The sequence below is a fragment of the Pipra filicauda genome, unplaced genomic scaffold (assembly GCF_003945595.2).
Source record: "Pipra filicauda isolate LSUMZ 115617 unplaced genomic scaffold, ASM394559v2 scaffold183_size1465899_pilon, whole genome shotgun sequence".
NCBI lineage: Eukaryota > Metazoa > Chordata > Aves > Passeriformes > Pipridae > Pipra > Pipra filicauda.
Window position 1 is genome coordinate 382,057 of NW_024104291.1, and position 27,432 is coordinate 409,488.

Here is a 27,432-nt window from a genome sequence, read left to right on the forward strand (position 1 = left end):
TACTTTTAATAAGATGCCAAGCACAGCCTAAGCCTTTCAAAAACTAACTGCTCAGCCAGAATTTTCTTCATTCTCCATGTGGTGGCAGTTGGCAGGGGTGACAGGACTGATGGACAGAGACTGCAGTGGATGTGTCTGTCCCTGTTCCTGCGAAGACAACAAAGGACAAAAAAATACAAAACTGTTTTCCTGAAGTAATAAAGCTGGGACTTTAATAATTGACTTTAACTGGGAACCTAGAAACTCAGGGGCCTTTTTTGCACCTCATGACCAAACAGTACTGTCAGGCCAACAAATACAGGGCTCTCTTCACCCAAAGGGTAGTTTGGGCACTTGAACAGGCTCCCTGGGGAAGTGGTCACAGCACCAAGCCTGCCAGAGTTCAAGAAGCATTTGGACAATGCTCTCAGACACATGGTGTGATTCTTGGGGCTACCCTGTAGAGCAGCAGGAGTTGGACTCAATGATCCTTGTGAGTCCCTTCCAACTCAGGATATTGTATGATTCTAAGATTTCCCTCTCACTCTATCCATACAAAGCCTATGGCAAAATCTCTAATAAGAGTGTGAGACTTGTGACAGGCATCCCAAGACAGGGCTGTGTGCCTTTCTACAGGTGATTCATGAATCAGGTAGCTTTCTCCATCTTGTGGGCTGTGGACATGAAAGTACACAGGTGCAAAGTTTAGAGCAAGACACTAGTCAAGTTCAAGCTTTGCCTTTGCCCAGCCTGGAAGGAGGACAGGCAGGTGTCCATTTCCTAGTGTGGATCAGAAGCCAGGCTGAGGCAATGAAAGGCTTTGCACTGAAATGGAATGACGCTCTGCAGTAAAGGTGAACATGGCATGTTGTGTGCGCAGGGCTGAAGGGATGGGAAACTGCAGGGACAGTACCAGCAAAAGGAACTGTGTTGACTTAAAGTATACTTGATGCAAAATGCAAGAACTGGTGATAGCACTTGTGACAGGCAGCCCTTGTTTTCTGTAACATACCTCCAACTCTGTCAGGAGTGGGCACATCAAATCTTCTACTTCATTTTTCTCTTTCCCTCAGTTTAACCACTGGGATACAGAAACTCACACTTACTTGGCATTGCCAATCACTTCCTACCCTTAAGCTGCAGTCTGGCAAATTTCTTGACCAAGGACCTTTGCCTGTGTCTCCCTCCCTTTCCATATTCTTCAGGAACATGCCTGTGATAACAAAAGAGGTGTTGGGCCCTCACCTCATTCGCAAGGGGCACTGTAGCTCGTCACTGCAGTTTCTTCTGGAAGACAAGGAAAAAAGGGTTTGTGAGATACATTTGCCAAAAACTTACTAAAGCAACCCAGCATTGTGCCATTGTTCCTAGGAGAGGTGTTCCCTCAGCTTACAGGCTATGACTCCCCTCTGCTGTGACACCACAGCAGAAACCACTGGTATGTGCCCACGACTTTGTGCAGCTAGTCCAGATTCACCCAAGTCATGGGGCTTGCGATCTTTTGAGGCTGTAAGTCCCAAAGAGCTCCACTGCAGTTATGAATTCCTCACTTTCTGAAGGAATGGCAATCCCTGACACATTTCTAGCTTTTCCTCCCACTAAGGACCCCACAGAATAGAGGACAAGTTGTTTTTGGTGTCACTGTTCTAAGGGGACCCTTATTCTTCTGAGTCATCCCCTCACTATGGTCCCTCTGCCCTTGCTGCCTCCCACAAAATGAGTGTTCAAAAGCACATCTCCTTGCTCCACACTTGTTGGGAGAGCTAGACCCTGAGTGATTCTACAGCTGACTTCAGGCTTGCAAGTTCTGGGGCCAGAGAGAGAAGGATCTACCATTTTGAAGACCAACAGGGTAAGTTCATCCCTAGAGAGCTTCTAAGGGTCAGTTAGATAGATAGCCATGGCAGGGATGGTATTATCTTAGACTTGACAAATTCAGAAAATTTCTTTCCAGTGGTACATTTGGGAGGTTTCTGTAGTACAGCATCTGAGCTCACCTGGCATGTAGTAATCGTAGACCTTGATATTAGCTGGCTTACGATCCTTCACTTGCATGTCCTGCTCCACTAGGAAAGTGTAGGTTTGAGGCTGTCTAGTCAGCTAAGACCAAGAAACGCAAGGATTAAAGCCAGAACCAAAGTCCTTTAAGACAGTCCCTTCCACCTGCTTGCACTCAGGCTCCATGGAGACCTCACCACTGTAACGGGTCTGTTCTACTTTCTAGTCCGTCTCAGAAATACCTTTAACTTCCTGTTCTGTGACTAACTCTTTTTTTTGGTCATCAAATTTAACTCAGCTCGTGAGAAACATCGAACCTACAGAGTCAGGATGCATTAGGCACCTGAATATCCTACTAGTGTTCCCAACGAATCCCGTCTTCCCACCCACGTGTGCTTCTGAGCTCCTTCATGCATCTTGCCTCAGTGTCTACTTCTTTATACACAGTCCCATAACATCAGCTCTTATTTTCCAGTTTCACACAACCCTTATTATTAAGCAAATACAAGGTGTGGATGAACATCTGTTGGATGGTAGTAGTTACACGACTTGCTGTTGATTGGGTTGCACCTTGTGCTACCTGGCAGCCTGAGCTGAAATATTTCTCTATACTGCCTTTCTGCTCTGTGCTGTAGATGCAATGAAAGCAGCATCTCTGTAAGCCTAATGCATCCACATGGCAATATCCTGCTTCCTCTGAGTCCAGCTTAGTTCAGTTTACTGGCAGAAACTGGGAATAAAGAATCACAGAAATGTAGAAGTGCTCCTTGGAAATTCTGAAGTATTAAATACACACCAGGTCTTGTTTCTGGTGCTGTTCAGGTATACATGTAGCTAGAGAAAGGCTGGAGTGGTTGTTAATCTGTTGATTAATGAGGCTGTGGAGTGAGCACTGCTGTTCACACAACCATCTGGTTTAATTTTGAGTGATCTTGGCAAAATCCATGAACAATCTTGCATGTTCCCTACTGGGTCCAGGTTGCTTAAGAGCTTTCTAAGAATTCAGGCTTGCTTGAATTTACTAGATGGATCCTACTACTTCTCCCAAATCCTGATCAGGCACTGTACATGGACTTTCAGCAGCCTCTGAACGGTGCCAACAGATGTAGGCTTAACATCAGAGTTAGCCTCATTTCACTCAAGTTAAGTGGTCCTGTTAAGTGGCTCTACAGCTGAACTGCTGCAGACCGACACAACACACTTCTTCAGATCAGCAAATGTGGCTGGTATGCAGGAACGACAGCACTGGATACTTAAAATACTAATGAAATGAATATACAAGAGTAAGCCAAAAGCTATCTGTTAGTCCACAGCCCTTTTAATGATGATGTTAGCCAAAATTACTCACTTCCTCTAGGTAGAGAATGACTTGATCAGCTTCACTTTCAACTTTCTTTACTGAAGGTGTTTTCTTTAGCTGAAAACAGGGGAATAATGTGAAGAAGGACTTAACAAAAAGCGGAAGTAATTCAGGGATATTTGTCCTTGTGAGACTGTGGGTAAAATATTCATATGGCCAAGGAAGCCCTTGAAGTAGGGGAAGGCAAGGTGCAGCCTGGAAGAGACTTTGAGCGTAGGGATTTCTAAGGGAGAAAATAACCATGTTTCTCTGCCCACAGGACTGATCATAGTTCTGCATACAATCCTGCATGATGGACATCCATCACTGTTCCCATCCCAGCTGGACACAAATTCGCAGTCTCACCTCTTCCAGTGAACCTGCCACGGGGCTGTATCCAGACAGCAGCTCCACTTGGATCAGGACCATGTTGGTGGACACACGGTTCCCTGTGTAGCTGCAGCAGGAACCCAGGGGACAGCACTAATGTTACTTTCTGAGCCATGATCTCTAGAGACTCCAGCCCAGCTTTCCTACTCAGGTGGAAGAATCTGCCTTTCTTTCCAGTGTCTCTCCTGTAAGCATACCTGTACTGCAATAAATCTTTATGCTTCCCCTGATCTCTCTCTTAATTGTGCTGAGTCAAGGAGAATAAGTTCCTTGGAAGCCTTCTGGTGTTACCTTCTCTAGGCATGGCAGGGAATATCACATCCTACACCTGTTCTCTGGGCAGTTCTGTCCCAAGACAGGCAGGAGTATAGCAGAGGAGAGTGGTGTGACAGTCGGAGGGGAGCAGAGGAGGGAAGACTTAGGAATATATGTCAGTCCCACAGGACCTTCACATCACTAGTGTTTTGAGACCTAATTCTAGAAGACAATGAGACCCATAGACCTTGGGAAACTTGTGGTGACTAGCATGGTAACAAGGCAGGACTATAGCCCCAGCCATTCCTCTGGGGGCTTGTACTTTTCTCCCAGCTGAGGAGAGTTCAGCTGAATGAGTGGGGACATCTTAGCACTTGGACCTCATGAGTGAAGGGGAACCTTGCCATCAAGAGATTGGTGTGGTGCCAGAAGCCTCTTAACACAGGGGAGGAAAGGGGCAACTGAGTGTCTCCTACCGAGCACGAACGGTGACAGGGAACTGGGTGGCGTTGGGTGTGGTGCACTCTGTCTGCACGGACAGGGCAAAGGTGGCATCGCTCCTCGGTGGAGGCATGTGGTACTGCAGAACGGCCTGCCAGAACGGAAAGAAGAAAGATGGCACAGAATAGTAGGGTTTTTTGCTGAAGAGTATCCTTGGCTGTTGTTTGCTGTCTTGCACTGGTGTAAGAGAAAACTATGCAGCAGAAGCAGAGGTTCTGCTAGTAGTGCACTGCTCCTGGTGGACTTTTTGGAGGAGAGGGTGGAGATAATTCAGATTTCATTTGGGGAGTTGCTCTTCCTTTCCTGTTGGATCACAGCTACTCCCACCAGCCTTGAAGCCCAGATTCTTGCAAGTTACTGCAGCAGTTTATTTTCAGTGTTGGCTAAGTAGCAAGGTAAGACATCTGCTGGCTTTCAAGGCTTTTCCCCAGACTTTTTCTACCTAGCTGGACTTACCTGCAAGAAGAGACACCCATGGCCCTGCACATGCACGGTATAATCTTGGGGGATGGCTGGCAGCTCCACTGTTTGCAGCAGGAGGCGATTGCTATTGTCTACTTGGAAGTTTTGGTTGAACTCCTTAGAAGTGAGAGAAACCTGGAGATCAGGGCCATCCTTCCTGAAGATTTTGGTTGCATACAGGGCTAGGGCTTCCAGAGCAACCACCGTGTCCTGAGAAAAGAGATGAACATTGGGAACATTAGGACTCCTGCTTCCTATGCATGCCCAGTCCTTAGCCTTTCTCTCGCTCATATTGCATCTACAGCGCAATAATGGTTGAGCTTTTAGCAAAGGATTATCTCAGAGGAATACAAATATTCACCTTTTCCCAAATCCCAGGAGCTCTAAATCCATACATCCTTTTTTTATTTATTCTTTTTCTTTTTTACTATGTGCTCTTAGAACCCGGTACTCCCAAAAAACATCATCATCTCTGGTGTTGATGGTAATCAAGGGGATTACCTGGGTTGAAGCAAAGCCTCCATATGGGTTTTGCTGCTTGATGAGCCAAGACACAATCTGGGATGCCTTTCTACTTTCATCTGATGACAAACTTGACTTTGTAAGGTGAGCCTTGAGGATACTAGATGTCAATTCCACATCAACAGATGGAGCTCGATACCAATACAGGGAATCTTCTTCCTGTTTGGACTGTTGACTCCAGAATATTTGGTCATCTAGAGGTGGAGTGGGAACACTTATGAGTGTGTAGCTGTACCTAATAACCTTGGAGTTCTACTTAGCCCCTGTATTTAGGTACTGAGTGACCATGTACATTGGACCAGATATTGGTGCATATCTCCCTATTAGCCCCCCACACCCTGCTTTTCCCAGTTAAAAAAAACCTAGCCCTGCACGCTCTACAACATCCATGAAACTACCCTGGTTTGGATGACTGGGAGGCCAGGACTGTGAGACCATCCATAGAGACAATCTATCTCACAATGTGGATATAACCTGTGACAGTTTGGCAAAGAGAGTCTATCCAAGCCTTGGACTCCCCACAAAGCTCTGGCATTGGCCCCCACTCCTGCCCTCCAATCCCTTGATTGCTCAACCTGGGTGTCTCCTCACAATTCTGCCAGTGTCCTCCCTCCTGCCCCACAGCCTTTGGTACCTGATATTATGGCAGCCTTATCCAATCTTTTGAGGATTTTCTGCCTGAGGGCCTTATCACCTGCTACTGCAAAGGCATTTGCAGCTAGTGCCAGGCTGTAGAGGTTGGAACTGCCAGTATCAGCATTGACCAAGTCCTTTATACAGTTCAAAGCTTTCCACACAACTGGGTCCTAGGATAGAATTGAAAGCACACACATTACTGGCAGGGTGTTTGGGAAGGGAATGCAGCTTTGATGTGTGCAGAGGAGGGTGGAACCAGGGACAGGATACATGAGTAGAAAACTGGTGACATACTCCCATGTGCACAAAGGCAGAGCACCCATGCACTGCCTGCCGAGGGGCTGCACACACGGCCCGTCCCTGCTGCCCATACTCACGGAGCGTGGCATCCCGGAGTGTAGGAGAGCTGTGACAATCACAGAGCTCAGCCCCAGTCCTTCCTCCACTGCACCCTGCAGACGCCACAAAACAGAGAAGAGGGAGGCTGCTGTGAGAAGGGAGAGGGAAAAGTTTTCCCGTACCTTCTCTTCCCCTAACAAAAGCCAGCACAGGCAAAAGTGCTGGTCTTATTTCTTCTGCTAAGGAAGTGCAGGGCTGGTTTCTACCCTCTGTTGGACACATTCCCCTTTCCCCTCCCCAGCATAAAATCTGCAGTAGCAGATTTCAGTGCCAGGGAAATGCGATGTTCCCACAACCCCTCTGCAAGGTGGCATGTGTCAGCATTTGAGAAGGAGGTAGAGTAGGGCACTGGTTCAGTTCCCATCTACATGTCATCTAATGCAAATCTCCATCATTTGTAACTTGAAAAAGTACCACCATGACTAAGCAACCATGAATGTCACCCAAGGGTGACCTTGGGCACATCAGAGATTTCCTCCTGCAGTAGAGTTTGTTTGTTCTTGTCACTAAACTGGGCCAGAAAGTGAAGAAGCTCTGAGGTATCTAATGAACCTTCAGGACATGTCATACCATCAGGCCATTGTTGAAGAGTTTCCCCACACTCTTGAAGCAGCCGGATGGAGTCTGACTTTTAATCAGGGCACTGGCAGCATCCTTTATATTTTGTTCATCTATGTGGATGAAGGCCTGGGCTTGGCTAAAGGTCTTCAGGACAAGGGCAGTAAGCCTAGAGCCAAGGAACGAAGAAGAAAACAGAACTGAACCAGTCATTGATGCCCATCTCCAGTAGGAGACAGGAGTCTCTGTGTCTTCTACTATGTCATCCCTGTAGAAATACCAGCAGGCCAGAGTCTCTGTGCAGATGGAGAACTGCAAGCAATGCACATGAGTTAGATGCTCTTGAAGCTCAAGCTCAGATCCATTTGCAGCAAGAGAGAAAAAACTTCAGTTCATCAGAGGGAAGCACAGTTCAGTGCTTCCCTCAGAGCTCTGTCAATTCCAGGTGCATGGTTGCCTCCAAGAGCTCACATTTAGTGAGCTCATTCAGACCCATTTCAAATCTTGTTTGGGCACAAAGCACTCTAAAAAACCTGAAAAGAAGGTGCATTTGCAGACAAGTTTTCAGAATCAGCCTCATTTGGGGTGCTCAAGCACAAACAATCCAACAGGAGTACTTCAAGTTAATTCATTGGCACAATTCCCTTCCAAAATGCCTCAGGAGCAACTTATCTTCAAAACTCCACACCTTCAGACTTCCTCAGTTTCCCCAGACTAAAACACAAACCAGCTTGAGCCCGACCAGGTCAAGCTGTTGTTCCTCAGTTATGTCTGGATACTTCTGCTTACCAAGTGTTTCCTGGCTCACTTCCTTCCCCAAAGGCACTGTATGAGCCGTCTGTGTGCTTGTACAGGAGTTGCCGCTGATATCCTGTGGGAAGAGGCTGGGGGGTAGTGAAGATGCTCTGTGTATGTCATGTTCTCAGGGTGACAACCTGCCCTACCAATCCTGCTGATCATTATAGAGAGCATTACCTCTGAGGAACTGAGAGAGGGGAGCTGTGTACCACTTGTTCTGCTGAGACACAGCAGCCTGATTTACACTGCTGCAACTACCATGGTGTCAGGCAAGTGAGGTGCACAAATCCTGTTCAGCACCAAGCCTCTGCTGAAATTTCTACTGCAAAACTAATGTAGTGGACATCACCAGCTTAATGAGCAGAAATCCACTCACCACTTTCCAGATAGCCAATTGCCTTCTGTTTGATTTCTGGAGTCAGTTGTCCTGTTTCTTCAAGGTATTGTGTGATATAGACATTTGGGGCAAAATGAACCATGTTCTGCTCACCACAGCCACTGGACATCTGGAGGAGCTCATCTATGTTGTCCAGTGCTGTCCCCAAAATGTCACCTGTAAGACAGAACCACAGCTTTGGGAGCTATACATATTCTTGCCTGTAAAACAATTCTGGTCTCACTGATTCTCCAGATAACCCGCTAAGACTGGTCTCAGTTCAACTCTTCTCACATGATGTTAATGTCTATAGACTGTAGGAACAGTGATATGGTACTTGTCTATCTTTCCCCTGACTTGGTAAAATTATCTGTCCATCCAGTGCCACTTACATAAGAGAGATAAGATACTTCTCTAGAAGATAGTATCACACCTTGCTGTACTTATTTCCTCTTATTACTGTTTGCTAAAGCAGACACACTGGCACCAGAAGAGAAGCTGTCATGCAGGGAAAAATATTACTTTCCAAGACACCCCTAAAACTCACCTAAGAAAGAGATATGGGCTCTCTCTGACCCAAGGACAATGTTCTCTGGCATCGTGAAAGTGATTGTCTCTGAAGCTGAAGTTTCTGCAAATGTCAAAAACATTAGGACAACAATGGGCTCAGGGGAGATGGCAGAGTCGCAGGCATTCCCCAGGAGATGGTGTAAATAAGGCTGGGATCACCTCAACAGTTGGTGAAATCAGCATCCAGAAGAGAGGATGACACAGATATCAGGCCACCCACTGATAAGGGACTGTGATGTGGTTAGATTGTGGCTTGGTGCTGCCAGAAGTTTTTACTACTGGGTAGGGCTGAATGGCTATGCCTACCCATAAAAGCTCCAAAATCCCTGACTTTCTGCTCCCTATACGCCGCCAGGTAGTCCTAGAGTTGTTCAGACACCACACTGCTTCTGTCTGATCTCCTTGTTCTGTGCACATGTAGAGCCCCAGTGGTGAGATGGTCTCTGGAGTCTCTGCACCTACCTTCAGGGCATAGGTGTGAGGTGTGGGTCTTTTCCTCCAGCTGCCCCTCTGCCTGGTGGAGAAAAGGCTGGTCAGCTTAGAAGGGAGAGCAGTAAAATGAGAAAGCAGCTGCGCATCACCCAACCTTCCTGCACCTTTCCTGCCCTCTTTTCCATCCTCATGGGCCATGGCAAAGGGCCTCACACAAACAACATATGCATGCCAACAGTGAAGTGTTACTGAGAAGCAGGTTTCTAAGCTGCTACATGACCTTTGACTCCACTGCCCTGTTAGCAAGCAGTTTTGACATTTCTGTTCCATTGAGTGGAGGAGCTCATGCTCCAATCCAACCTACCCTTACAATCACTCCTTGACCAACCTCCTTGAGAAACGTGCCTACTTACCCAGCTGACTCTTCCTTCCCAGAGCCACCCACCAGGCTGTTTTGAGCCTGACCCAGTTCCAACCTCGCCAGAACTCCGAAGCGTAGTCTGACCTTCACCAGCAGGTGTTTAACCACTGTGTCCTTCCCTCCAGACTCTGGCACAACAGCTGTACTCTCAGTGCAAACATCGTCCTGCTCCATCGCCTCAGCAGTGACAATGAAATTCACCTTCCCTAAAAAACAAAACACCGAGGCCAGCTGGCACATTCATGCTTTAGTTAGCTCAGCCTAAGGCTGCTCACTCATGCTTCCCATAGTAGGCCAGTCTCCCTTCCAGCCCAGCTCTAGTTTCCTCAGGTAGCTCTGCCACTGCCTCCCACTGCTGCCACTCCCTTGTCCCCTTACCTAATTTTGTGGCCTTCACATCCCAGAAAAATGCTTTTGCTGATTCAGGACACAGACAAATAGTGAACCTGACATTTGCATGCACAAATTCAAAATCCCTGGAGTCCATTAGGCTAAGCTGAAGCTAGAGGTGAAACAGAAAGGAATTCAGGTTACAGAGCTGCTGCTGTGTTTTTTCTTTCAGCTCCTTGTTCCAAATGACAGTCAATCCCAGAACCCAAGGATGAATATGATGATGACCCTGTTGCAATATTTGTGGGACACCAACAGTGTTCCATGGATATTGCAGTCATGTAGGGTTCATCTTTTGGGGAGGGATAAACTGGTCAGAGATGCCTCTGTGTGGAGCTTTTATTGAATATCTTCTTTGGTGCTTGAGGAGGCAGCTCCTTATCTCGGTCTCAATCAGTGAAGTAGTTACCACACATCCCTCTGCCCAAAAACCATCCTGGAGGGAGCCACTCACCGCCATGCACTGCTTCAGGTAGCTGAAGACTTTGACTTTCAGGGGAAATGACTCTCCCCGGAAAACAGAATATGGCAAAATGGGTTCCACGAAGAAGGGCTTGAAGCTCTGCAGGCTGGTGGTCTCTGAGATTCCCAATCCATGGCTCTCTGAGGTGCAGAAGGTCATGGCTCTCCAGTCTGTGATGCTGTCAGGTACTGTTACAGCTAGCTCAGCAGCCCCTGAGTCACTGAGGAGAAAACAGAGTGGAAGGGGCTGTCCCCACCCCTGGAAAGATTTCTCTTGGTAAGACAAATGCAGAAATTCAGACTATGAAATGGAAATGGGTGTGAAGGTGTGGGGATTGCTTGGAAGTAGGACCGAGGTATGGGAAGGATAGCCAATAGGTGGGCAAGGAAGGACTGAGAGGAAAATGCAACTCAAAATTTGCTTCTGAGCAGTGTTGCACCTGAAATTCTTATTTTGTATGGGCACACAGGGCTCCAAGGGGTCCATGTTTTACACCCAGTCTGTGCCACCGAGTACTGTATGACACTTCCACCATGCTACCACCCAAACTCCACAGCTCAGCAGTCAACATTGTGAGTGTCACTCACAGATCTGCACACACAAAACAGAAGACGGTTCCTGCCCTGAAAGATCATAATCCAGCCAAATGAGACAGAGAGGCAGAGATCCAGTTTTACGGGCGGAGAACATGAGCACACGGGAGAATTAAGAAAGATGAGGTGTGTGAATAAGGGAAGAACAGTGGATGCTGCTAAACTTGACTTTAGCAAGGCCTCTGACACAGAGTCCTGTAGTATCCTTGTAGTCACATAGGTGCAGACTGGACAAGTGGATGGTAAGGTAAGGAGAAAATTCACTGGACCGCTGTGGACAAAGGATGGTTACTGGTGACATGAAGTCCAGCCAGGGTCTGTTTACCCATGGCATCCCTCAGGGACCAACATTTGGGGCAATACCACTTAATGGCTTTATTGATGACCTGGGTAATAGGAGAGAGGATATCCTTAGCAAGATTGGCAGACTAATCTTACTATGTATTAGCAGATTATACCTTGCTAGGGAGGGGTTCCTATTATCAGGAGGGATATCTGGAGGGAAAGGTTGTTATTAAGAGGAACGTTGAGAAGCTGTAAAAATGGGTAAATTCTGTATCTGGGATAGAATAATACCATACAACAGTACAGGCTACACAATCACCGACTAGTAAACAACTTTACAGAAAAAGAGGTGCAGGGTCCTGGTGGATAACAAGTTGAGCATGAGACATCTCATGTGCCCTTACAACAATGGAGACCATTACTTCTGGACTGTGGGTTAAGAAGAGATATTTTTCCCCTGTATTCTTCCATTTGGGACCAAATCTGGATTACCATGTCCAATTTTTGCCCTTCAGTATAACAAAGACACTGACATAATTGAATGCATTCAGTGGAGGACTACCAAGGTGGTCAGAGGGCTGGGATATTTGATGCACAAGGAATGGTTGAAGGAACTGAGGTTTTTAAACTTTGGAGGGAAAGCTTAAGGGGAGATTTTTCAGCTTTCTAAAGCTACCTATTGGGAAGGTGTAGAGACAATGGAACCTGTCTATTCTGAGGTGTATATTGATAGGATAAAAGGTAACAGACACAAATTGTAACATGGGAAATTCTGACCTAAGATAAGGAAAAAAATTACCATGAATATGGTCAAACACTGAAACAGATGTGCAGACAGTTTGTGCAACCTCCATCCTTGGAGATACAGAGTACTTGAGTACAACTTGGTCTAACTGGACCTGCCTTGTGGAGGATGTTGAGCTACAGACTTTTGGAGGCCTTTTCCATCCCATAGGAGTGTGTGATGTTAAATTCCTAGGAGCATTTGGAAAATCTCATCAGAGACAGGAGCTGAACCAAAACCCCATTGTCCTTATCCACTTCTTCACATCTCCCTTTTCTTTCTTGTGCACAGAAGGCAATAATGCCCTGGCTCTGCTCCTGCCCATTCCCTCTACTGTGGCTGGTAGAATCTGGATTCATGTGGGGTCTCAGACCATAATTACTCACTTGATAGGAACCAGAGTCCAGATGAACGTCTCCGGAAACCAGGTACGTACTGGCCCTGACTCGCTATCCAGGTCGGTGTGCTCTGACTCAGCATGTTCAACAGCATCATCTGTTTCTGGGTCCAAGCTGTTCAAGACTGCCAGGTCATCATAAGCTATTGGGAATACAAGCATTTGTTCAAAAGGCAGAGCAGTTGTGAAATCAGGATAGAGTTCAGCCAGGAAAAGCTCAGTTGTCCATTCCTCCTACTCCCATCCCAATCCCACTTGTCCTCTTCAAAATGCCCTCAACCTACTTCACTATTTTGTTCCACAAGACAACCCAGGAGACCAAGTGGATTCCAATATGTGTGTGCTCCCCCAGGAGGCATTCTACCTGATCACAGTTTTGCTCTCAGATCCTGCAGAAAAGCCTAGATACTGCCCAATGCCAATCTTGGCTGATTCCCTGATTTGCAGCAAGACCTTTCCTAGTCTTACAAACAGATTTTCCTTCCTGAGACAGCTGCCCCATTTCCACCCTTGAACCATGTCATCTTCCTGTCTGACAACAGAAACTTCCAAGCACATTCTTTTGCAGCCACCTCTCTGCCCCTCCAGTGCACTGGACACACACCCATGCCAGGACTTTCCCCTCTTCCTTTGTTGCACGTCTCCTGTGCAACCTCCCAGTCATCTCTGGAAGGCATCCCCAGTTCCTAAGAACACTGCATGTTCAGCTGCCCATGTGCAGCCTGTATGTTACCCGTGATTTCCAAAGAAACAGGAAAAATCGAGATGTACACATGTAGTCGTAGTCGTAGTTGAAAGTGGTCTGGGTGTGGCACTCAACAGGAGATTTGATTTTAAGGTTGGTTAAAAATGTTAGACCTGAATTCTGGAGGAAAGAAAGGGAAGAAAAGAAGGCATATTTATGTGGAGGGAATGGTGGGTCTGAGGGCCTGTCTCTGTCCTCGCTTCCCAGCATATCAGCAACCCTGTGTTGTTGCACCTCAGCCTGACTTGTGAATTTGTACAGGGAGAGAATTCTGAACCACCCTGCTCCCAAAGCCCAGTCCTGGTCCATCATGCCACAGGATTGTGGGGGTGACCACTCGCATGTGTATGCCTGCACACAAAGTCATTATTTTGGCACCACAATTTGCTGCCCACCCTAACCCAGATTGTTCTTATCCTTCACCTGCTATTCCTTTCTACTATTCTTTCCCTCCTTTCCCCAGTTCCCCCTTTTCTTTCAGGTGATTTGCTTTTCCAACCTCCAGTTTTCTCTGACACAGGTTAACACTCCCGTCTCCTTTCAACCCCCAGAAAGTCTAGGGGTCTTAACCTTGGGACTAATGGGGAGCTGGGTTCTAGGAATTTACTTGACCAATGGGAATTTATCAAGCTGGGAGCAGAGAGTGTCAGAGATCTCCTAGTTCAGAAGCTTGGCAAATTCAATAACCTGAAGTTGCCAGCATTTACAGGAAAGACAATCTGTGAAGCTACCTAGTGCTGACCAGGGATACAAAAGGGCTCAGCTCTGATATCTCAGGGTTTCTGGAAATTAGATTTACCTTCAGAAGTTCATAAACATCTGGTTGGGACACAGCATAGGAGTGTCTGCGGTACATGAATGGTGACATTGTTCCTGGTGGAAGGGTGGTCTGAGGAGAATCAATGGTTCCTGGGCTCTCATGGATAGTACAGTAGTCACTGTAGAAGTCTGTGAGGGTGCTGGGGTGCTCCTGAGAATAGCTGAACATATTATACACCTGTAGACAGAGAATGAAAACAGTACAGTAAGAGGTGGGAAGATTTTAATTTCTATCCAGAGATTTTCTGTGACCTCAGAGGCAGAGTTCGAATCCTGCCTGCTGCAAAAACCCAGCCTCAAGGGTTTTTGATCTTCATGGAGAGCCTCCACAAATTTTAGATGCATAGCACCAGAGATGAACACGAATGTTTCTGGGGTATGGCTGCATAGCTGTGGCCACTTCTAGGTCATTAATTGTACCTGTGAACTCAATGCATACAGTGAGGACACCTTCCCCATCTGACTCATTAGACAGCTTCTTGTCTGACTGAAGGCACATCCTGGATCCACCAAGACAGTGTCAAGAGGCAATTCAAGTGTCCTTAGACCCAGGCATAAAGGAGAAATGGGGCCCTTCCACTGCTAAGACATCACTTAACGTTCAGTTTGTGAATGGAAGGACTGTGTATGAGAGCTGGAACAAAGACATGGAGCCTGTCACACCTTTGATATTTTTTTCAACATAACTCTTTTTTTCCAGAGCACTGTCATGAATTGGTTCAGGAGATGGATGTCTCGTCTTCTGTGTGCCACTGTGGCAAAGCACTCAAAGTGTAACAAGGATGTGACTTTGGGCTGTACTTGGCAATGACAGTGGGTTATTCTATTAGATCCTTCTGTAGAGACTGGAAATTTTGACTGGTATTTGATGTTGGCCTTCATTTTTTCTCATTAAGCCCTGGTCTGTCCCCATTCAAATACTTGTTGGTATATCCACTGTGCCTTACTAACCAGTTCCTGCTACCAGATAATCCAAAGGTATCTCTCCAATATTAGCAAGGCTCAGCACTAGAGTGACTCACACTATCCCTGGATAGCTCAGCCTCTGGCCTCAGGAGAAGGACACTTTGGTCTACAGCACGGATGCTACATAGAGAGCCTGGTGCAGCCTGCAAATGGAGACGGACAGATGATCCTGGAAGAGCCACTGTGTCTGAGAAGCCAAGCTTCACCTGAAACAGCAGAAGAAAGAGGGACTAAAGACATTGACAGAAAAAAAAAAGGAAAGACTCTGGCTACTGGATTCTGCTGGACATCTATTGCCAATTTGCAGTCAATTAGCTCCCCTCCAGCCTACCTGCCCCTTTATGGTTTGTGCACTACTTACATGGTTCCTGAAGCAGCTGGAGACTTTGAGACGGAAGGTGTCAGCTGCCACTTGTCCCTCAGGGAAAGCAATGTAAACAAAGAGAGTAGCCATGGGTGAAATGAGATCAATGGGCAGAGTGACATTGAAAGACCCACTATGCTGACCTGAAGGAAGAAGGAAAAACTGGAAAGTATAGGAAGAAGCAAGGCAGTCTGCAATTCAAGGATTACAGCAGCAACACCCTCTTACTCTGTAATACTTCTGCATGGTTTCTTTGAAAAAAACTATTCTGCCTTGCTTCTGGGGAGGCCACTGCTAGACAGTCATAGCCACATATATATATTTGCCTTTTTATAGCAGTGACCTTATATCATGAGGGATCTTGGCAACAGTGAACAACTTTCCACTTGAGTCCAGAAAAAAGATTCCATAAGTTACTTCTGATAATCTCCTGCTTGGCAGATAAACTCTGACAATTTCATCATTTGAATTTCATCATTTGATCAGAAAAACAAAAAGGAAATTAAAAGACAGAAGAGGCCACCTATTTGACATTTCCTCTAGATTTTTTTGTGCCAGCTATGTGGTTTCCTGGTGGTCTCAAAACTCTTTTCTATCCTTCTCCATTTAGGCTGGAAGAACTTTCCTTCTGGGGCTTTAGTCTGTTCCTGGTATTTAGATGCTCTTACCTAATGGAGGATCAAGAAGTACTGTTGTTTGGCCATGATGCACAAGGGATCCTCTGGCCAAAACCTAAAGGGTAATGAACAGAACAAGGGATTGAGAGTGCCTCTGCTCTATGTTCCTGGGCCAGCAAAGGGCCCTGTGCTGACACAGACCCATCTCAAAGCTGACCTCATTGCCGGTGCTGCCCCGCACTCACCAGGTGGTAGAAGTGTGCTTTGGCAGCCCCGTCCCCCAGCTCTGTGGCCAGTATGTGATAATGCACAGTGACCTGCTGCACATCCCCGCAGGGCAGCATTGCCTGCACTGGCTGGATCCTCACAGAGCTGCGGCTGGAAGAGTAGAAGGCCCTCAGTGTGAGGGATGCAGTGCCGTAAGACACCCTCACATTTCGACTGCTTAAGTCCTCCGGCTGGGTCTTTGCCTGTGGCACAGAAAAAGTGTCTGAAGATTTCTTGCATCTCTCCCCATACCAAAACCAAGACTGGTTGGAGAGTGAACCTTGAACTCTCCCAGGAGTGAGGTGTCTCCACCTAAGCCAAGTTCAGTAAGCCTTTCTGTGAAGCTTGGCATTGCCTGCTCTACCACACTCTGTGATAACTCGCGCCTAAACAGGGACAGGGAGCTGTTATAATACTAGAGCTTTGGCTGAAGTCTGAACTTCTGCAATGCTGCTGCTACCATGGGAGCAAGCCAGATCACTAGACTGTGTAGAGTGGCTTATTAGTGCCTGGATCAAACCACTGAACCCTTCGCTTCTGTCTGGTACTTGTGGGTAAATTATCAGCATGGATCTGCCCTGATAATGTATTTCACTGTTCAGTGCTGTTCCACTCACACACTGTATTTCTTTCAGCACTCTCCCTGATCTATAGGGTAGACGTGGCAGGGGACAACTGAAGATCAATAGCCTTGCTCAAGTTTGACCTATGACCTATTTGTACTGAGACTATAATATTAACATCTTGTGGACTTACAGAAAGGTCAAGATCCATCATCTAAGATACCTCTGATAATAACAGACAGGACTTGCCTTAAAGTGCTTTGACCTCAAAGTTAGGAAGGACAGGTATTAGAAACCTAGTCCTACAACCAGACAAGAGAGCCTTCCTTGTTCATGGGAAAGCAGAGGCAAATATTTCTCTGTCAATGCCCTGTCAATGACATCCCTAATATATCTCCTTATGTTCTGGTTACTTGCTTAGCTCCAGATTGGTTTGCAGCAACTGCTTCCTAACTAGCCTTCCTTCTTTTTCCCTTAAGTTTTCTAGCTCTTATATCCCAGGTTTTTCCTAACTTTTATGCTATGAGGAAACATAATGCAAACTCGTCACTGACACTTTCTTCTGCACATGTATTTTCAGATTGTTCTTCCCTAGCTTTTTTTCTATGTTCCTGTTCCATACCATGTGGAAGTTCTTTCTTTACTCTTTGTCCCTGCCCAGTCCCACTACATCCTTTCCACCTCAGACAGAGGTGCTGTATAGGTAGAACTCAGTCACAACTTCATGGAGTCTTTGTCCACTGCCAGGGACTGCTCACGGACTGCTGAAGCTCTGGGGGCCAGAAATGTGGCTCTGATATGAACAATTCCTCTTGCCCTAGATCTGTTGTTTCATTGTTCCATGCTTCCATCTCCTTGTCTTGCCCAAGACAATGACACAGACTATAGGTCTGAGGGATATATTGCTTACTGCTAACCAAATCCAGTGTAATTATTGGGTCTAACCTGTAGTATAACTTTACTGCTGTTGTCCCATGCTGTTGTTTCTAAGATGAAAGAGGCCATCCCAGTGTCATCTGTGAAGTAGGTCTTGGTCTGCTTCCCACTACCGTAGGACACTGTAAGAATCACCTTCTTGTTCTTCAGGTGCATCCCATTGGCACTTTTGAGTTCCAGCTGTAATGATGCAGAAACAGTCAGTTCCCCTCTATGCAAAGGGACTCTCAATGTAAACTTTAACTTCTCCAACCCCTCTCCCCACACTTATACAGCAGCTCTCTCATCTGTCAAAGCTACAGATCCTGTGGCCACACCTCTGCATAACCTCTTGGTAGATATGTCAAAGTAGAGACTGGGACAGACGATTTTGCTAGCAGCTTTGGGCAGCTCAGAACAGGGGAACCCCTTGATACTTTTGTGTCTGCCACCTGCTTAGGCCCAGGTGCTGGGCTTTCCGTATTTCTTTCCTTTTCACTTACATTTCCATAGTAGGGAACTCCTTGCTGATAGTAGTAGCTTGTCTCCCAGAACTGGAGACTTGTGATATCAAAAGTGACCTTGCAGCTTTTAGTGGTGTTGAACTCCACCCCTAGGAAAGACAGGAGATACATGAAGGTGAGTATCATGTGTCTGACCTGCCAGAATGACAGCAGTCTACCAGGAGGTCTTTGTCAGACAGTTCTCACATGCCCTTTCCCTCTTTGTTAAAGATGGTCCTACTCCTAGTTGTCCTCTTCCATTTTCTTTCCCTTCTCACAGCAGAGTCACTAGAAGGCAACGTTTTTCCTTGCCCTCACCATGTTAGTTAGCAGTCTGCTTTTGGTGGGGGGCTGCAAAACATTTTCTTGAAAGGAAGGCTCTGTAAAATTTTGTGAGAGAGGGAACTTTACAGGAAACCTTATTTCCCTATCTGGAACATGGAGGTAAATCTAATGAGGAGCTAACAACAGGACACAATCAGGGCCTTGGTTAGCCCTAGTTGCTCTAACTCCTCATTCCAATGGACTGTCCTAAAGTATGGTTTAAGAACAAGAGAACCTGGCCTGGCCCACCTCCACACACATTTATAATGTAATGAGAAGACAAGAAAAAGCAGCTCTTGCCCATCTCTGTCAAACCAAGGTGAGTGCCAGAGCTGGATTGCCCACAGCAGCTTGTGGAGGAGTAAGCACACTGGTAAAGCCCATCCTGAAACAGGGGGAACTCACATATCCTATGTGAGTCAGACCTGGGTGTTATGATACACAAAAACACAGATGTTGTTATGGTGCTCCCGGAGAAGACACAGCCCTCCAAACATTTGACCTCAAGGGAGCCAGTGCAGAAAGTTCCAGTGGTCTAATGGGAAGACACAAGGATCCGTAAGGTTCTTACAGATAAAAACCCAAAGACAAGCATGTTGTATGAGAGTAAAGTAAAAGATTTTCCATGAAGTGTAGGATCAGTTTTTGCTACCTGTTCCACTTTCTTTCAGAAAAGCCACAGCTTCCAGGTTGAAATCATACTTGTCACCATGCTTCCGATGGTAATTCTTAATATTCACTTCAGTGGCAAAGCAGCCATCCTCGTTTGTCTGGAAATAAGAACTTGTATTTGTTAACCAATCATGAATGCACTACTCCCTTCTGCAGTGCAGATCAAACCCAAAGCCTAGAAGTCTAAAACTGCACGACTAAGACACTTCAGTTAAAGGAGCAATTCCCATACTGGCATGAAACATCCCTTTTCTGTGGAGCAGTCACTAATGGGAGATGCTGTTTCATGCATCTCTCATCTTTACATGCTCACTCATGCACCAGTAGCAAACATGAGTTGTCATTTCTCCCTGACAACACAATTTCTTCTGCTAGGGCAGGATTTATCTTTAAGATATGTCCTTTAAGATATTGGTTTCTTAAAAATATGTAAACAAATATAGGTGCATTCATTCAACCATAGACATGAATGAATAAAGTCTGTGATGAAGTGCAATTGCTTGCTTAGATACAAGTGGTAATTTCTGAGTCTCCTAAGCACTTGTTTCTGGGAAACAGCACATAGGTGTTTACACCAGATTAAAAAGTGGTGCTAAAATACATCCCATGGAAGTGAAATGATGTGAACAGTGTTTGTATTTTTTATTGCCCTGTTGCAATACCTGTTTTGTGGGAAAGTCTGCAAGTTAGCTTGCCTACAGATGCTTCTTCCTTTGAAAGCATCTAAGTGCAGTCAGAGAAATCACTGAGAAGGGCTAAGATTGCTAGACTGTGGAGTTAAGGACATAACAGTCATTCATCCCCAAGCAAAGGGCAACCTGCTTCAATAGCCAATGTCTACTGCACTCCATCCTTTAGTATTCCCTCTCTTTGCCCTTGTTCTTCTCTTTTGCAAGAGGAATATTCCATGTGCTCACCTTGCCGGTGTAATCTTTACAAATACTGCGCTTGGCTTTGGAAGACTTTCGATTATAGTGGATATGTTTACGGCACACCACAGCCTTCACATTACCCTGGACTGGTTTCCCATATGTGTACCTGGCAAACAGAGCATAGAGGACTTATATACAGGAACACTGGCTCAAGAATGAATAACACCAGCTTTAGCCTGTGGTTTGCAGCTATACAGCCCAGAAACCTGCAGTATCTTCACGGTTCATGAGCTCAGCAGAGGCCAGGAAGTAAAAATTACTTCATCAGATTGAGACAGAAGGCAGTGGTGGGTGAGTTCTCTCCAAGTCAACTCTAGTCCCACCAGGCAGGGCTAAGGGACTTTGTGTTGGCCATGAGTCATTATTCCTACAACACTGTCATAAATACAGCAGTTACTGTACTGTAGGGCACATGCTACACTGAGGGAATCCACTGACACACTTTCAAACTCACAGAGAAAGAACTAAAGAGAGAGAATATGGAGGACAGTGAGAGTCCAGGAGAATTACTTAGTGGAGGATACCAGGGTGCCAAACTTTGGGATGGGGATAGGGTTGTCAGAGACCATTTTGAGTTCACTTAATGATGGCTGTGCAGTTCCCAAACCAGTAAGAATGCATCTTCTACCATGATAAATCAGCTCACATTCCACAGATGTGGAGACGGAAGTTTTCCTCCAAGATGGTAACCACCTGAGGCATCTGGATGGAGACGCTGAACTTGGGCAGCACTGTGTGGAAGCAAGAGAAATATAATTCAGTGAGAATAGAGAGAGTTCATTTGTTCCAATCCTTCCTAAGTGGTTGTTCACAGAAAAGAAATCTCTCATTCCCTGACTACCAGCACAGGGCGTGGTAGGAATGCACCAGCAGCCCTGCTGGGAGAATGTGATGGGAGTAGACAGCCTTAGTCTCCTCCCCAGAGCACAGCTGTGGGACACTGCCTCTGTCCATCCTCAGGACATGGGGGAGCAGAAAGCCAGTGGACCTGAATGAAAGTGATTACAGTTACTGGCAGGCAGTTACACATCTCAGGTGATAGTACAACTGGTACAGCTATTCACAGCTGCATGACCTATTCAATTCTGTGTGAGAGAGCGGGGCTGGAGGCAATATACATTTCTCTGCTGCCATTAGCTTTCTGAGACTCTTACCATACTCCTCTACCCTGAAGGTACGTGTGCGGTCAGGCATTTTGATGGTGTACTCTCCAACAGGTGCTTCTGCAGCCAGAGGGAAGGACAGATCCACAATACCTCCCACAGGTGTAACATTCTGCCACTGTGCAATTCGGTTGCCTTTGGGGTCCTGCACAGGTAGTAGTAAAGAGCAGTTAACTGACAGTGCAAAAAGACTCTTTTGCAGGAAGTCCAATCTGCCAGAGCATGGTCTGACCACGTATTCTCTTGTCCTGAGAGCCCAGGTCTATGACACAGCTACAGTGCTCAGGTGAGTCCAAACTTGATGAGGAAAGGACTTTTCTCCCTGTCTCATTGAAGAAGTCAATGGCACTGCCATCTCATTGACTGCTGGAAAACTGTGGTTTACTGCCTGTGGGTCTAACTAAGAAATAGAGGTGGTCCTTCTTAGAGACCTCTCTGGTGATCTGAGCTGGCACAGCTCCCAGGTCACTGCGGAGACACATGCTGCCTAAGACATGACCTCCTCAGGAGTGATTTCTGGAGAGTCTGATGTCTTAAATCCCCAGGGAATTCTGGGTAAATGAGGCCAGGACTTCATGCAGGGGACCATTGAAGCCCAGTCATGAAGGACAGTGTCTCCCATTGCTGTTTCTTGGGAGGGCAAGATGCAGAACTCTGGATGCAGTCACACTGCCCAGCCAGTAAACACTTAATGATGAGTTGATGGGTACTTCATATGGAACAAGTGGGACCTGCTGTTTGAAAAGGTGAAGCTGGATCAGAGTGCTATGTTTGTATAAAGTGGCATAAAGTATTGCATGGGTATCTCAGAAAGCATGCGTTTATTTATTCATTGCTTGCTGGGTATGGCATGCAAATGTATATCAGCTACTGCCAATTGCTAATTGGAACTGTGACCTCTCAGCATGGGTATCACAAACTTTCAGGTGTCTTTCCTCAACTCAGGTGATTGCACTAAACTAACTGATTTTAAGAACAACAGCCTGAAAGCTGCTTTAGGAAGTTTTTCTAGCTGGGCAGTCACAACACTAACTGGTCAATCTTTTGTTTTCTGTACATCTCCTTAAAGAAACTTCAGGATTTTCACAAGTCTTCATAGGCTAGAAGGACTAAAAGTCCTGTGACTACTCTAGAAAGGTTTGCTGGAATGGTTTTCAATGGTACCCATCATTTATGCAGGGACTCCTGTGTGACTAGTGTCATGACATTGCACTGACAAACTTCTGTGGTCACTGAAGGAGGGAAGGGCAAGAAGTCAAGGACTGTTCCCATTCATTCTGAGGTAACTGACTTTATGCAACCATATTTCCCCACCATCATCTCCAAACCTGTGCCTTCCCCAAGATGAGAAGAGTTCACCAATTTCAATAAAGTAGGTGTTTTACCTTCAGTTCCACCAGACGCTGCTGTGGGAAGGAAAAAAACAATTACTGTTTGGATGCTTCCAGGTGAATTACCATCCACATCCCTAGTATTTTTTATCCCCCAACCATCTCTCAGTCTTCCCCAAGCAATTCCCAGGGACTGCCCATAACTCAACATCATGAGCAGCTCCTGCATTGCAGGTGGTGCTCAACGCTGTTTGTAAGCACCAAAAGCAACACTGAGACTAGCTGTCCACAGTTTGATCACCTAGCTGGGCCAAGCACTGATCCATGGAGGTCATGGAGGCTGCCCACAGCATTTTCAGACTTAGTAAGGTGTCTTCCCTCTTACCATGTCACTGCTGGCAATAAAGTTCTGATCCAAGGTTACAATCCGCAACTTGACTATAAAGCAAAAGAAAAACAGGACTGGCTGAAATGAAATCAAGTTTCTTAATAATAAATAACAAGAATGGATGGCTAAGAAAGATGTGCCCATGTGCTTCACTGAAAGGATGTGGGCAACAGCTAGAGTAATCCACTCCTGGGCCTATGTCCAAAGTCCTGCTAGGAGCTTGGCAGGCTGCTAGAAAAAAAAGTGTTAGAAGATGGGGTGTGGGGTTTTCTGGGAAGAATGGCTGTGGTGGTGAGAAACAGCATTTTTCTGGACAGTGGACCTGTGGTGGGCCTCTAAGTCTTGCCTGCAGTGAGGTTCGTCCTACTGGAAAGGGTGAAGAGGCATGGGGCAAACAGCTGTACCCTGCGTTGATCTGAGCTGTGCTAGGGCAGTGGTGGGGCCTGTAGTACTGTGATCCTCATCTGAGGAAGTCTGTGGGAAAGAGAGGGATTTAGGGGCCTGACAGACTATTGTGGCTTTGACTGGAGCAATCATGAATAATATAACACAGTGGCATCTGACCCTTTTCTCACACATCAGCGAACACACACATGCCCTGTTCACACTAGCATGCTGTCTGCGTGTGGCTAGTACTGGAGAAAACATATGCCACGCTGACATAGGAGAGAAGTATTCGGAAATCTCGCAAAGCCAAGAAGGGAAATGAAGCCTCTGACCCATTTCCCTTGAGAAGCAGGCCCTGTTCTAAGCACTAGCACAGAAAGAGAGGACTCTTCTTTCTCTCATAAGACATGGCATTCTGTCCATACCAATCTGTCCAGGTTTGTACACAGGTTTGTCTGTCTGGATAAAAGTCTTCTTGTCTGCATGCCTGATTAGGACTTTTTGCTTCTTCTGAAACTCTGAGTTGGCTTCCAGGACTGTGATAGCAATAAAAGCCACTTCATCAGGATTTCCAACAGGAGGAGGGACCTGCAGGTATAGTTATAACCATCATTCAGGGTGGATCCCATTCATTGATCCCAAGGTTTCTGGAATAATGATTATGATACTACTTTTGTATAGCTCCAATTCTTCTTCCCTTAAAGACCCCATAGAACATTTCAAAATGGTTTTTAGGAAAGTAAAATATTAGTGGAGTTACACAGCAGGAAGGACACTGGCAGACCTGTACAGCTGAAGCGGAAGGTTCACAGGCCAATTAAAATATCCTCATGGGAATACACAATTTGTCTTTCTGCCCAGCAAGAGCAGAACTGACGCAATCTCCACCCTACTGACAACCCTTGAAAATATATTACTCACCTGGAACCTTGTGCAGTGAAAGAAGGTGAGCTGAGAGATGGACTGAGTGATCAGAGTCTCATTCCCAGCTCTGCTTTGCAGGGTCACTGACACGTGGATCGGGACTTCTTGCTTTCTGCTGAGCTGGAGACACACTGTCTCTGAGAAGGGGTAGTAGAGCTGTGATGGTATTGCCACGGCATAGTTTCTATTAAAAAAAAAGAAAAAAAACCAAAAAGGCAGGTAAAACTGATTTTCTGAGAGGACAGGTCTTGACCACAGGATTTAGGTACTTAGGAAGTACTTCTGGTTTCTTCATTCTGCTGTCACAGTGTCAATGAGACACGATCATAGGTACTGCAGACATTATTATTGAGTCTGCACTATATGCTGCACGCCTATATAAAAAGATGAAGTCACTGCTTCTCAAACTGAAAGTGAAAATAAGGTGAAGGGACCTCCCCATGTCACAAAAGTGATCAGCAGCAGAGCTTGGCTACCATGATAATACCAAGAAGCTGTTCATACTGTTTGTTTTCATCTTTCATTGCACTGCAGGAACTAGAATCAAGGAGAAGCCAACATTCAAGCAGGTTTCAAAACTCTTATCACTAACTCCTCCCACATACTGATTCTGGACAGGTTCAGCCAGCACCATGTTTTGCAGCAATAGGAGGGCAGGGCCTGGAAAGATCAGAAGAGCAGAAGGCAGGGAGATGACCTGCTGGCAGTTCCGAGCTGGAGCTCAGCACCCTGGCAAGAGGGAGTCAAAGTCCTGCTGGCCAGAAGCCTTGAGTTCTTTCACACTTGACTGCTGCCAAGATGCCTTGAGCGGCTTGTCTGCTGCTAATATTCAGGGATCTGGTAACATATGCCAACAACATTTTGATTTTCCTACTTAAGCTGACTCATGGCACCTCCCCCTGCCACTTGGGCCAAAGGATGGGATGAACACTAAAGGCTCACTGCTTGAACCTCCCATACTTCCCTTGCTCCTTACTGACCTTACTCTGGAACATTTTTTTACACCCCTTTGACAATTCATCCCTTGCCCTTGCCTTATGAACTATAGAAGTACAAGACAGCATCTCAGAGGCTTTCATTCAAGGATTCCAAGATCCAGGCTGGATTCCTTTCTTATGAATCTACAAAAATATTGGTAAACAGGTGAGACAGCAGAGAGTCTGTTGAAACAAGTGGTATTTCCATAAAGCAAAGCTTCATGCTGAAGGTAGCAATGGCAAACAGGTAGCAGTAATTAAAGCACATAATCTGTGTGGGAACTGTCAGCCTATGGAACATGTCTAGAGGAAGACACTATACTCCTGCTGGAAAAGTCTGTTGAAACCAGACTTGTGCGTGCCACACCACACACAGCAGGAGGGAACCCAGCTACAACCCAGTGACTTAAATTTCACTGTAATATCTACTGTTCAAGCACAGTCATGCTTCTGTTTGCAGTTGAGCCATGGTTGCAAAAGCAAAGGCCTTCCAAAAGCAAGAACAAGTTCTCAAGCCAGGATATCAGAGCAGTACCTGCTGGAACAGGAGCTGCATTCCTTACGGAGTATATGAAGAGAAGCAGTGCTGAGAATTGTCCTTGACAAAGGTCTGAGAAAAGGCATGGTGGGAGCAGATGGGCAGCCAAGCCTGAACGAACACACTGCTTTACAAAGAGCATCCCTGAAGTATTAAATGGTGATCTATGACTCTTGGGAGAAAAGCTTAGCCCAAAAGGAAACATATTCTGAAACAGAGTAGGAGACATGAGATATTGGCATGAACACATGCAGAAAGCTGGCAGAGTTGCTCTGCCTGAGTCTTTGCTGAAATACATGGTCTACATCAAAGGCAGAGAGCCAAGTGGTAAGGGGAGTGTGGGGAAGAGGGCACACAAAAACCAAGTGAAACCTTTGGAACATGAGAAATTATACCTCTCTGGAAAAACACTCCTCACCTTAAGACTTCTGTCCTGTTTCTGTCATACTGCCACCCGCCCAGGACCCCCCACAGACCAGACTATGTATTCAAAGCAGCTGAGGTTCTTACAGCATTGCAGGCATTCCAGCCGCCATAGGCAGGAGAAGGATGCTGCCCCACAGGAAAGCGATGATGCTCCACATAGCTGATTGCAAGTCAAATTCTTCCTTGGAAAGCTTAGCCTCTCCTCAGCACCCCCTTCGCTCCTGCTTCTGCTGTATTCCTTTTTCCTTCTCCCCCTCATCCAGAGCTGAAGGAGTATGCAGCTCCTGCCCTGACAGGGTGCCCGTTTCTCTCTTGGCTTCAAAACCAAGAAGGTGGAAATCATGCTATGCATGGCTGGGGCCAGGATGTGGGCGGGTGAAAGGGGTGGAGACAATTCTTGTTGCCTACAAACCAAAGGCACTTGCTTAGTGACTTTGTAAGGCTTGTTGATATTTCTCTGGGAGATGTCTTTTCTGCCTTATCCAGCACAGCTGATGGCAGCAGGAATACTTAGTTACTATATTTGGTATTGGGACTTCACTGGAAGTATTCAGGGACTAATGAATGTTTCTTCCTCTTTTATGTATTATTTGCTTCTTACTGAAATTTCACTCCTGACCTGCAGCCTCCAGCCAGACCACCCAAGGCTTCCCACACAGTGGGAAGTGCCCCCATTCTTCCTCAGGAGGGAAGAACTTTAGCATGTTATTATCTTTTTGTTGTACCTTGTTCCCATTTAAATTCAGAGATGACCAGTTTAATGAACTGTTCAGAGATGCAGAGCCATGTGGAGTGTTTCTTAAATCAGACAGAACTCAGATTGTTTTTTGTCCTGCTAGTTTAGACTTGAACTCAAACCCCTGTTAATTTCAGAGAATCAAATATGCTCCCAGATCAGTGACATACAGTCCTTTAAACCTGAAGTTTATCTGCAATGTCAGTGCTAGGTTAAAGGCTGGTGTGTCCCTGTTACATCAGACTGTGCACTAAGAGGGTGGGTGCTAAGCACACATATGGGGACCGTGCCAAAGTAAATCTAGGGGATTGCTTTAGCTGGGAGCCA

The 27,432-nt window shown here is 46.1% G+C and overlaps 2 protein-coding genes across 4 annotated transcripts in view; one reads left to right on the top strand and one right to left on the bottom strand.

Annotated features, from left to right (window-relative positions):
• Positions 1-3,926, top strand: part of A2ML1 (alpha-2-macroglobulin like 1) — a 28,468-nt gene extending 24,542 nt beyond the window's left edge. Inside the window, exon 36 of the mRNA XM_039380009.1 lies at positions 3,597-3,926. The gene's annotated coding sequence lies outside the window, so the exon portion shown is untranslated. The remainder of the gene's footprint in view (positions 1-3,596) is intronic.
• LOC113989405 (alpha-2-macroglobulin-like protein 1) lies at positions 1-26,613 on the bottom strand. Of its 3 annotated transcripts, none has more exons than XM_039380005.1 (36): positions 26,454-26,613; positions 24,426-24,612; positions 23,930-24,092; positions 23,115-23,167; positions 22,784-22,804; positions 21,390-21,543; positions 20,882-20,966; positions 20,221-20,341; positions 19,284-19,401; positions 18,308-18,417; positions 17,961-18,005; positions 16,305-16,529; positions 16,111-16,174; positions 15,440-15,585; positions 15,135-15,284; positions 14,093-14,290; positions 13,320-13,413; positions 12,538-12,691; positions 10,481-10,709; positions 10,015-10,138; positions 9,721-9,842; positions 9,246-9,297; positions 8,761-8,844; positions 8,214-8,390; positions 7,829-7,910; positions 7,052-7,208; positions 6,460-6,534; positions 6,081-6,252; positions 5,426-5,640; positions 4,919-5,134; positions 4,438-4,553; positions 3,683-3,773; positions 3,326-3,394; positions 1,977-2,079; positions 1,225-1,266; positions 1-147 (listed from the first exon to the last, which is right to left on the bottom strand). In XM_039380005.1, the coding sequence occupies exons 1-35, from the start codon at positions 26,525-26,527 to the stop codon at positions 1,226-1,228; spliced, it is 4,287 nt and encodes a 1,428-aa protein (XP_039235939.1). In that variant the 5' UTR covers positions 26,528-26,613; the 3' UTR covers positions 1-147; position 1,225. The 3 variants fall into 3 exon arrangements, with proteins under 3 accessions (XP_039235939.1, XP_027579706.2, XP_039235940.1); XM_027723905.2 differs by having other exon boundaries at positions 17,835-18,005; XM_039380006.1 differs by lacking the exons at positions 1-147; positions 1,225-1,266; positions 1,977-2,079; positions 3,683-3,773 and having other exon boundaries at positions 3,345-3,394; positions 17,835-18,005.
• Between the last annotated feature and the right edge of the window lie 819 nt (positions 26,614-27,432).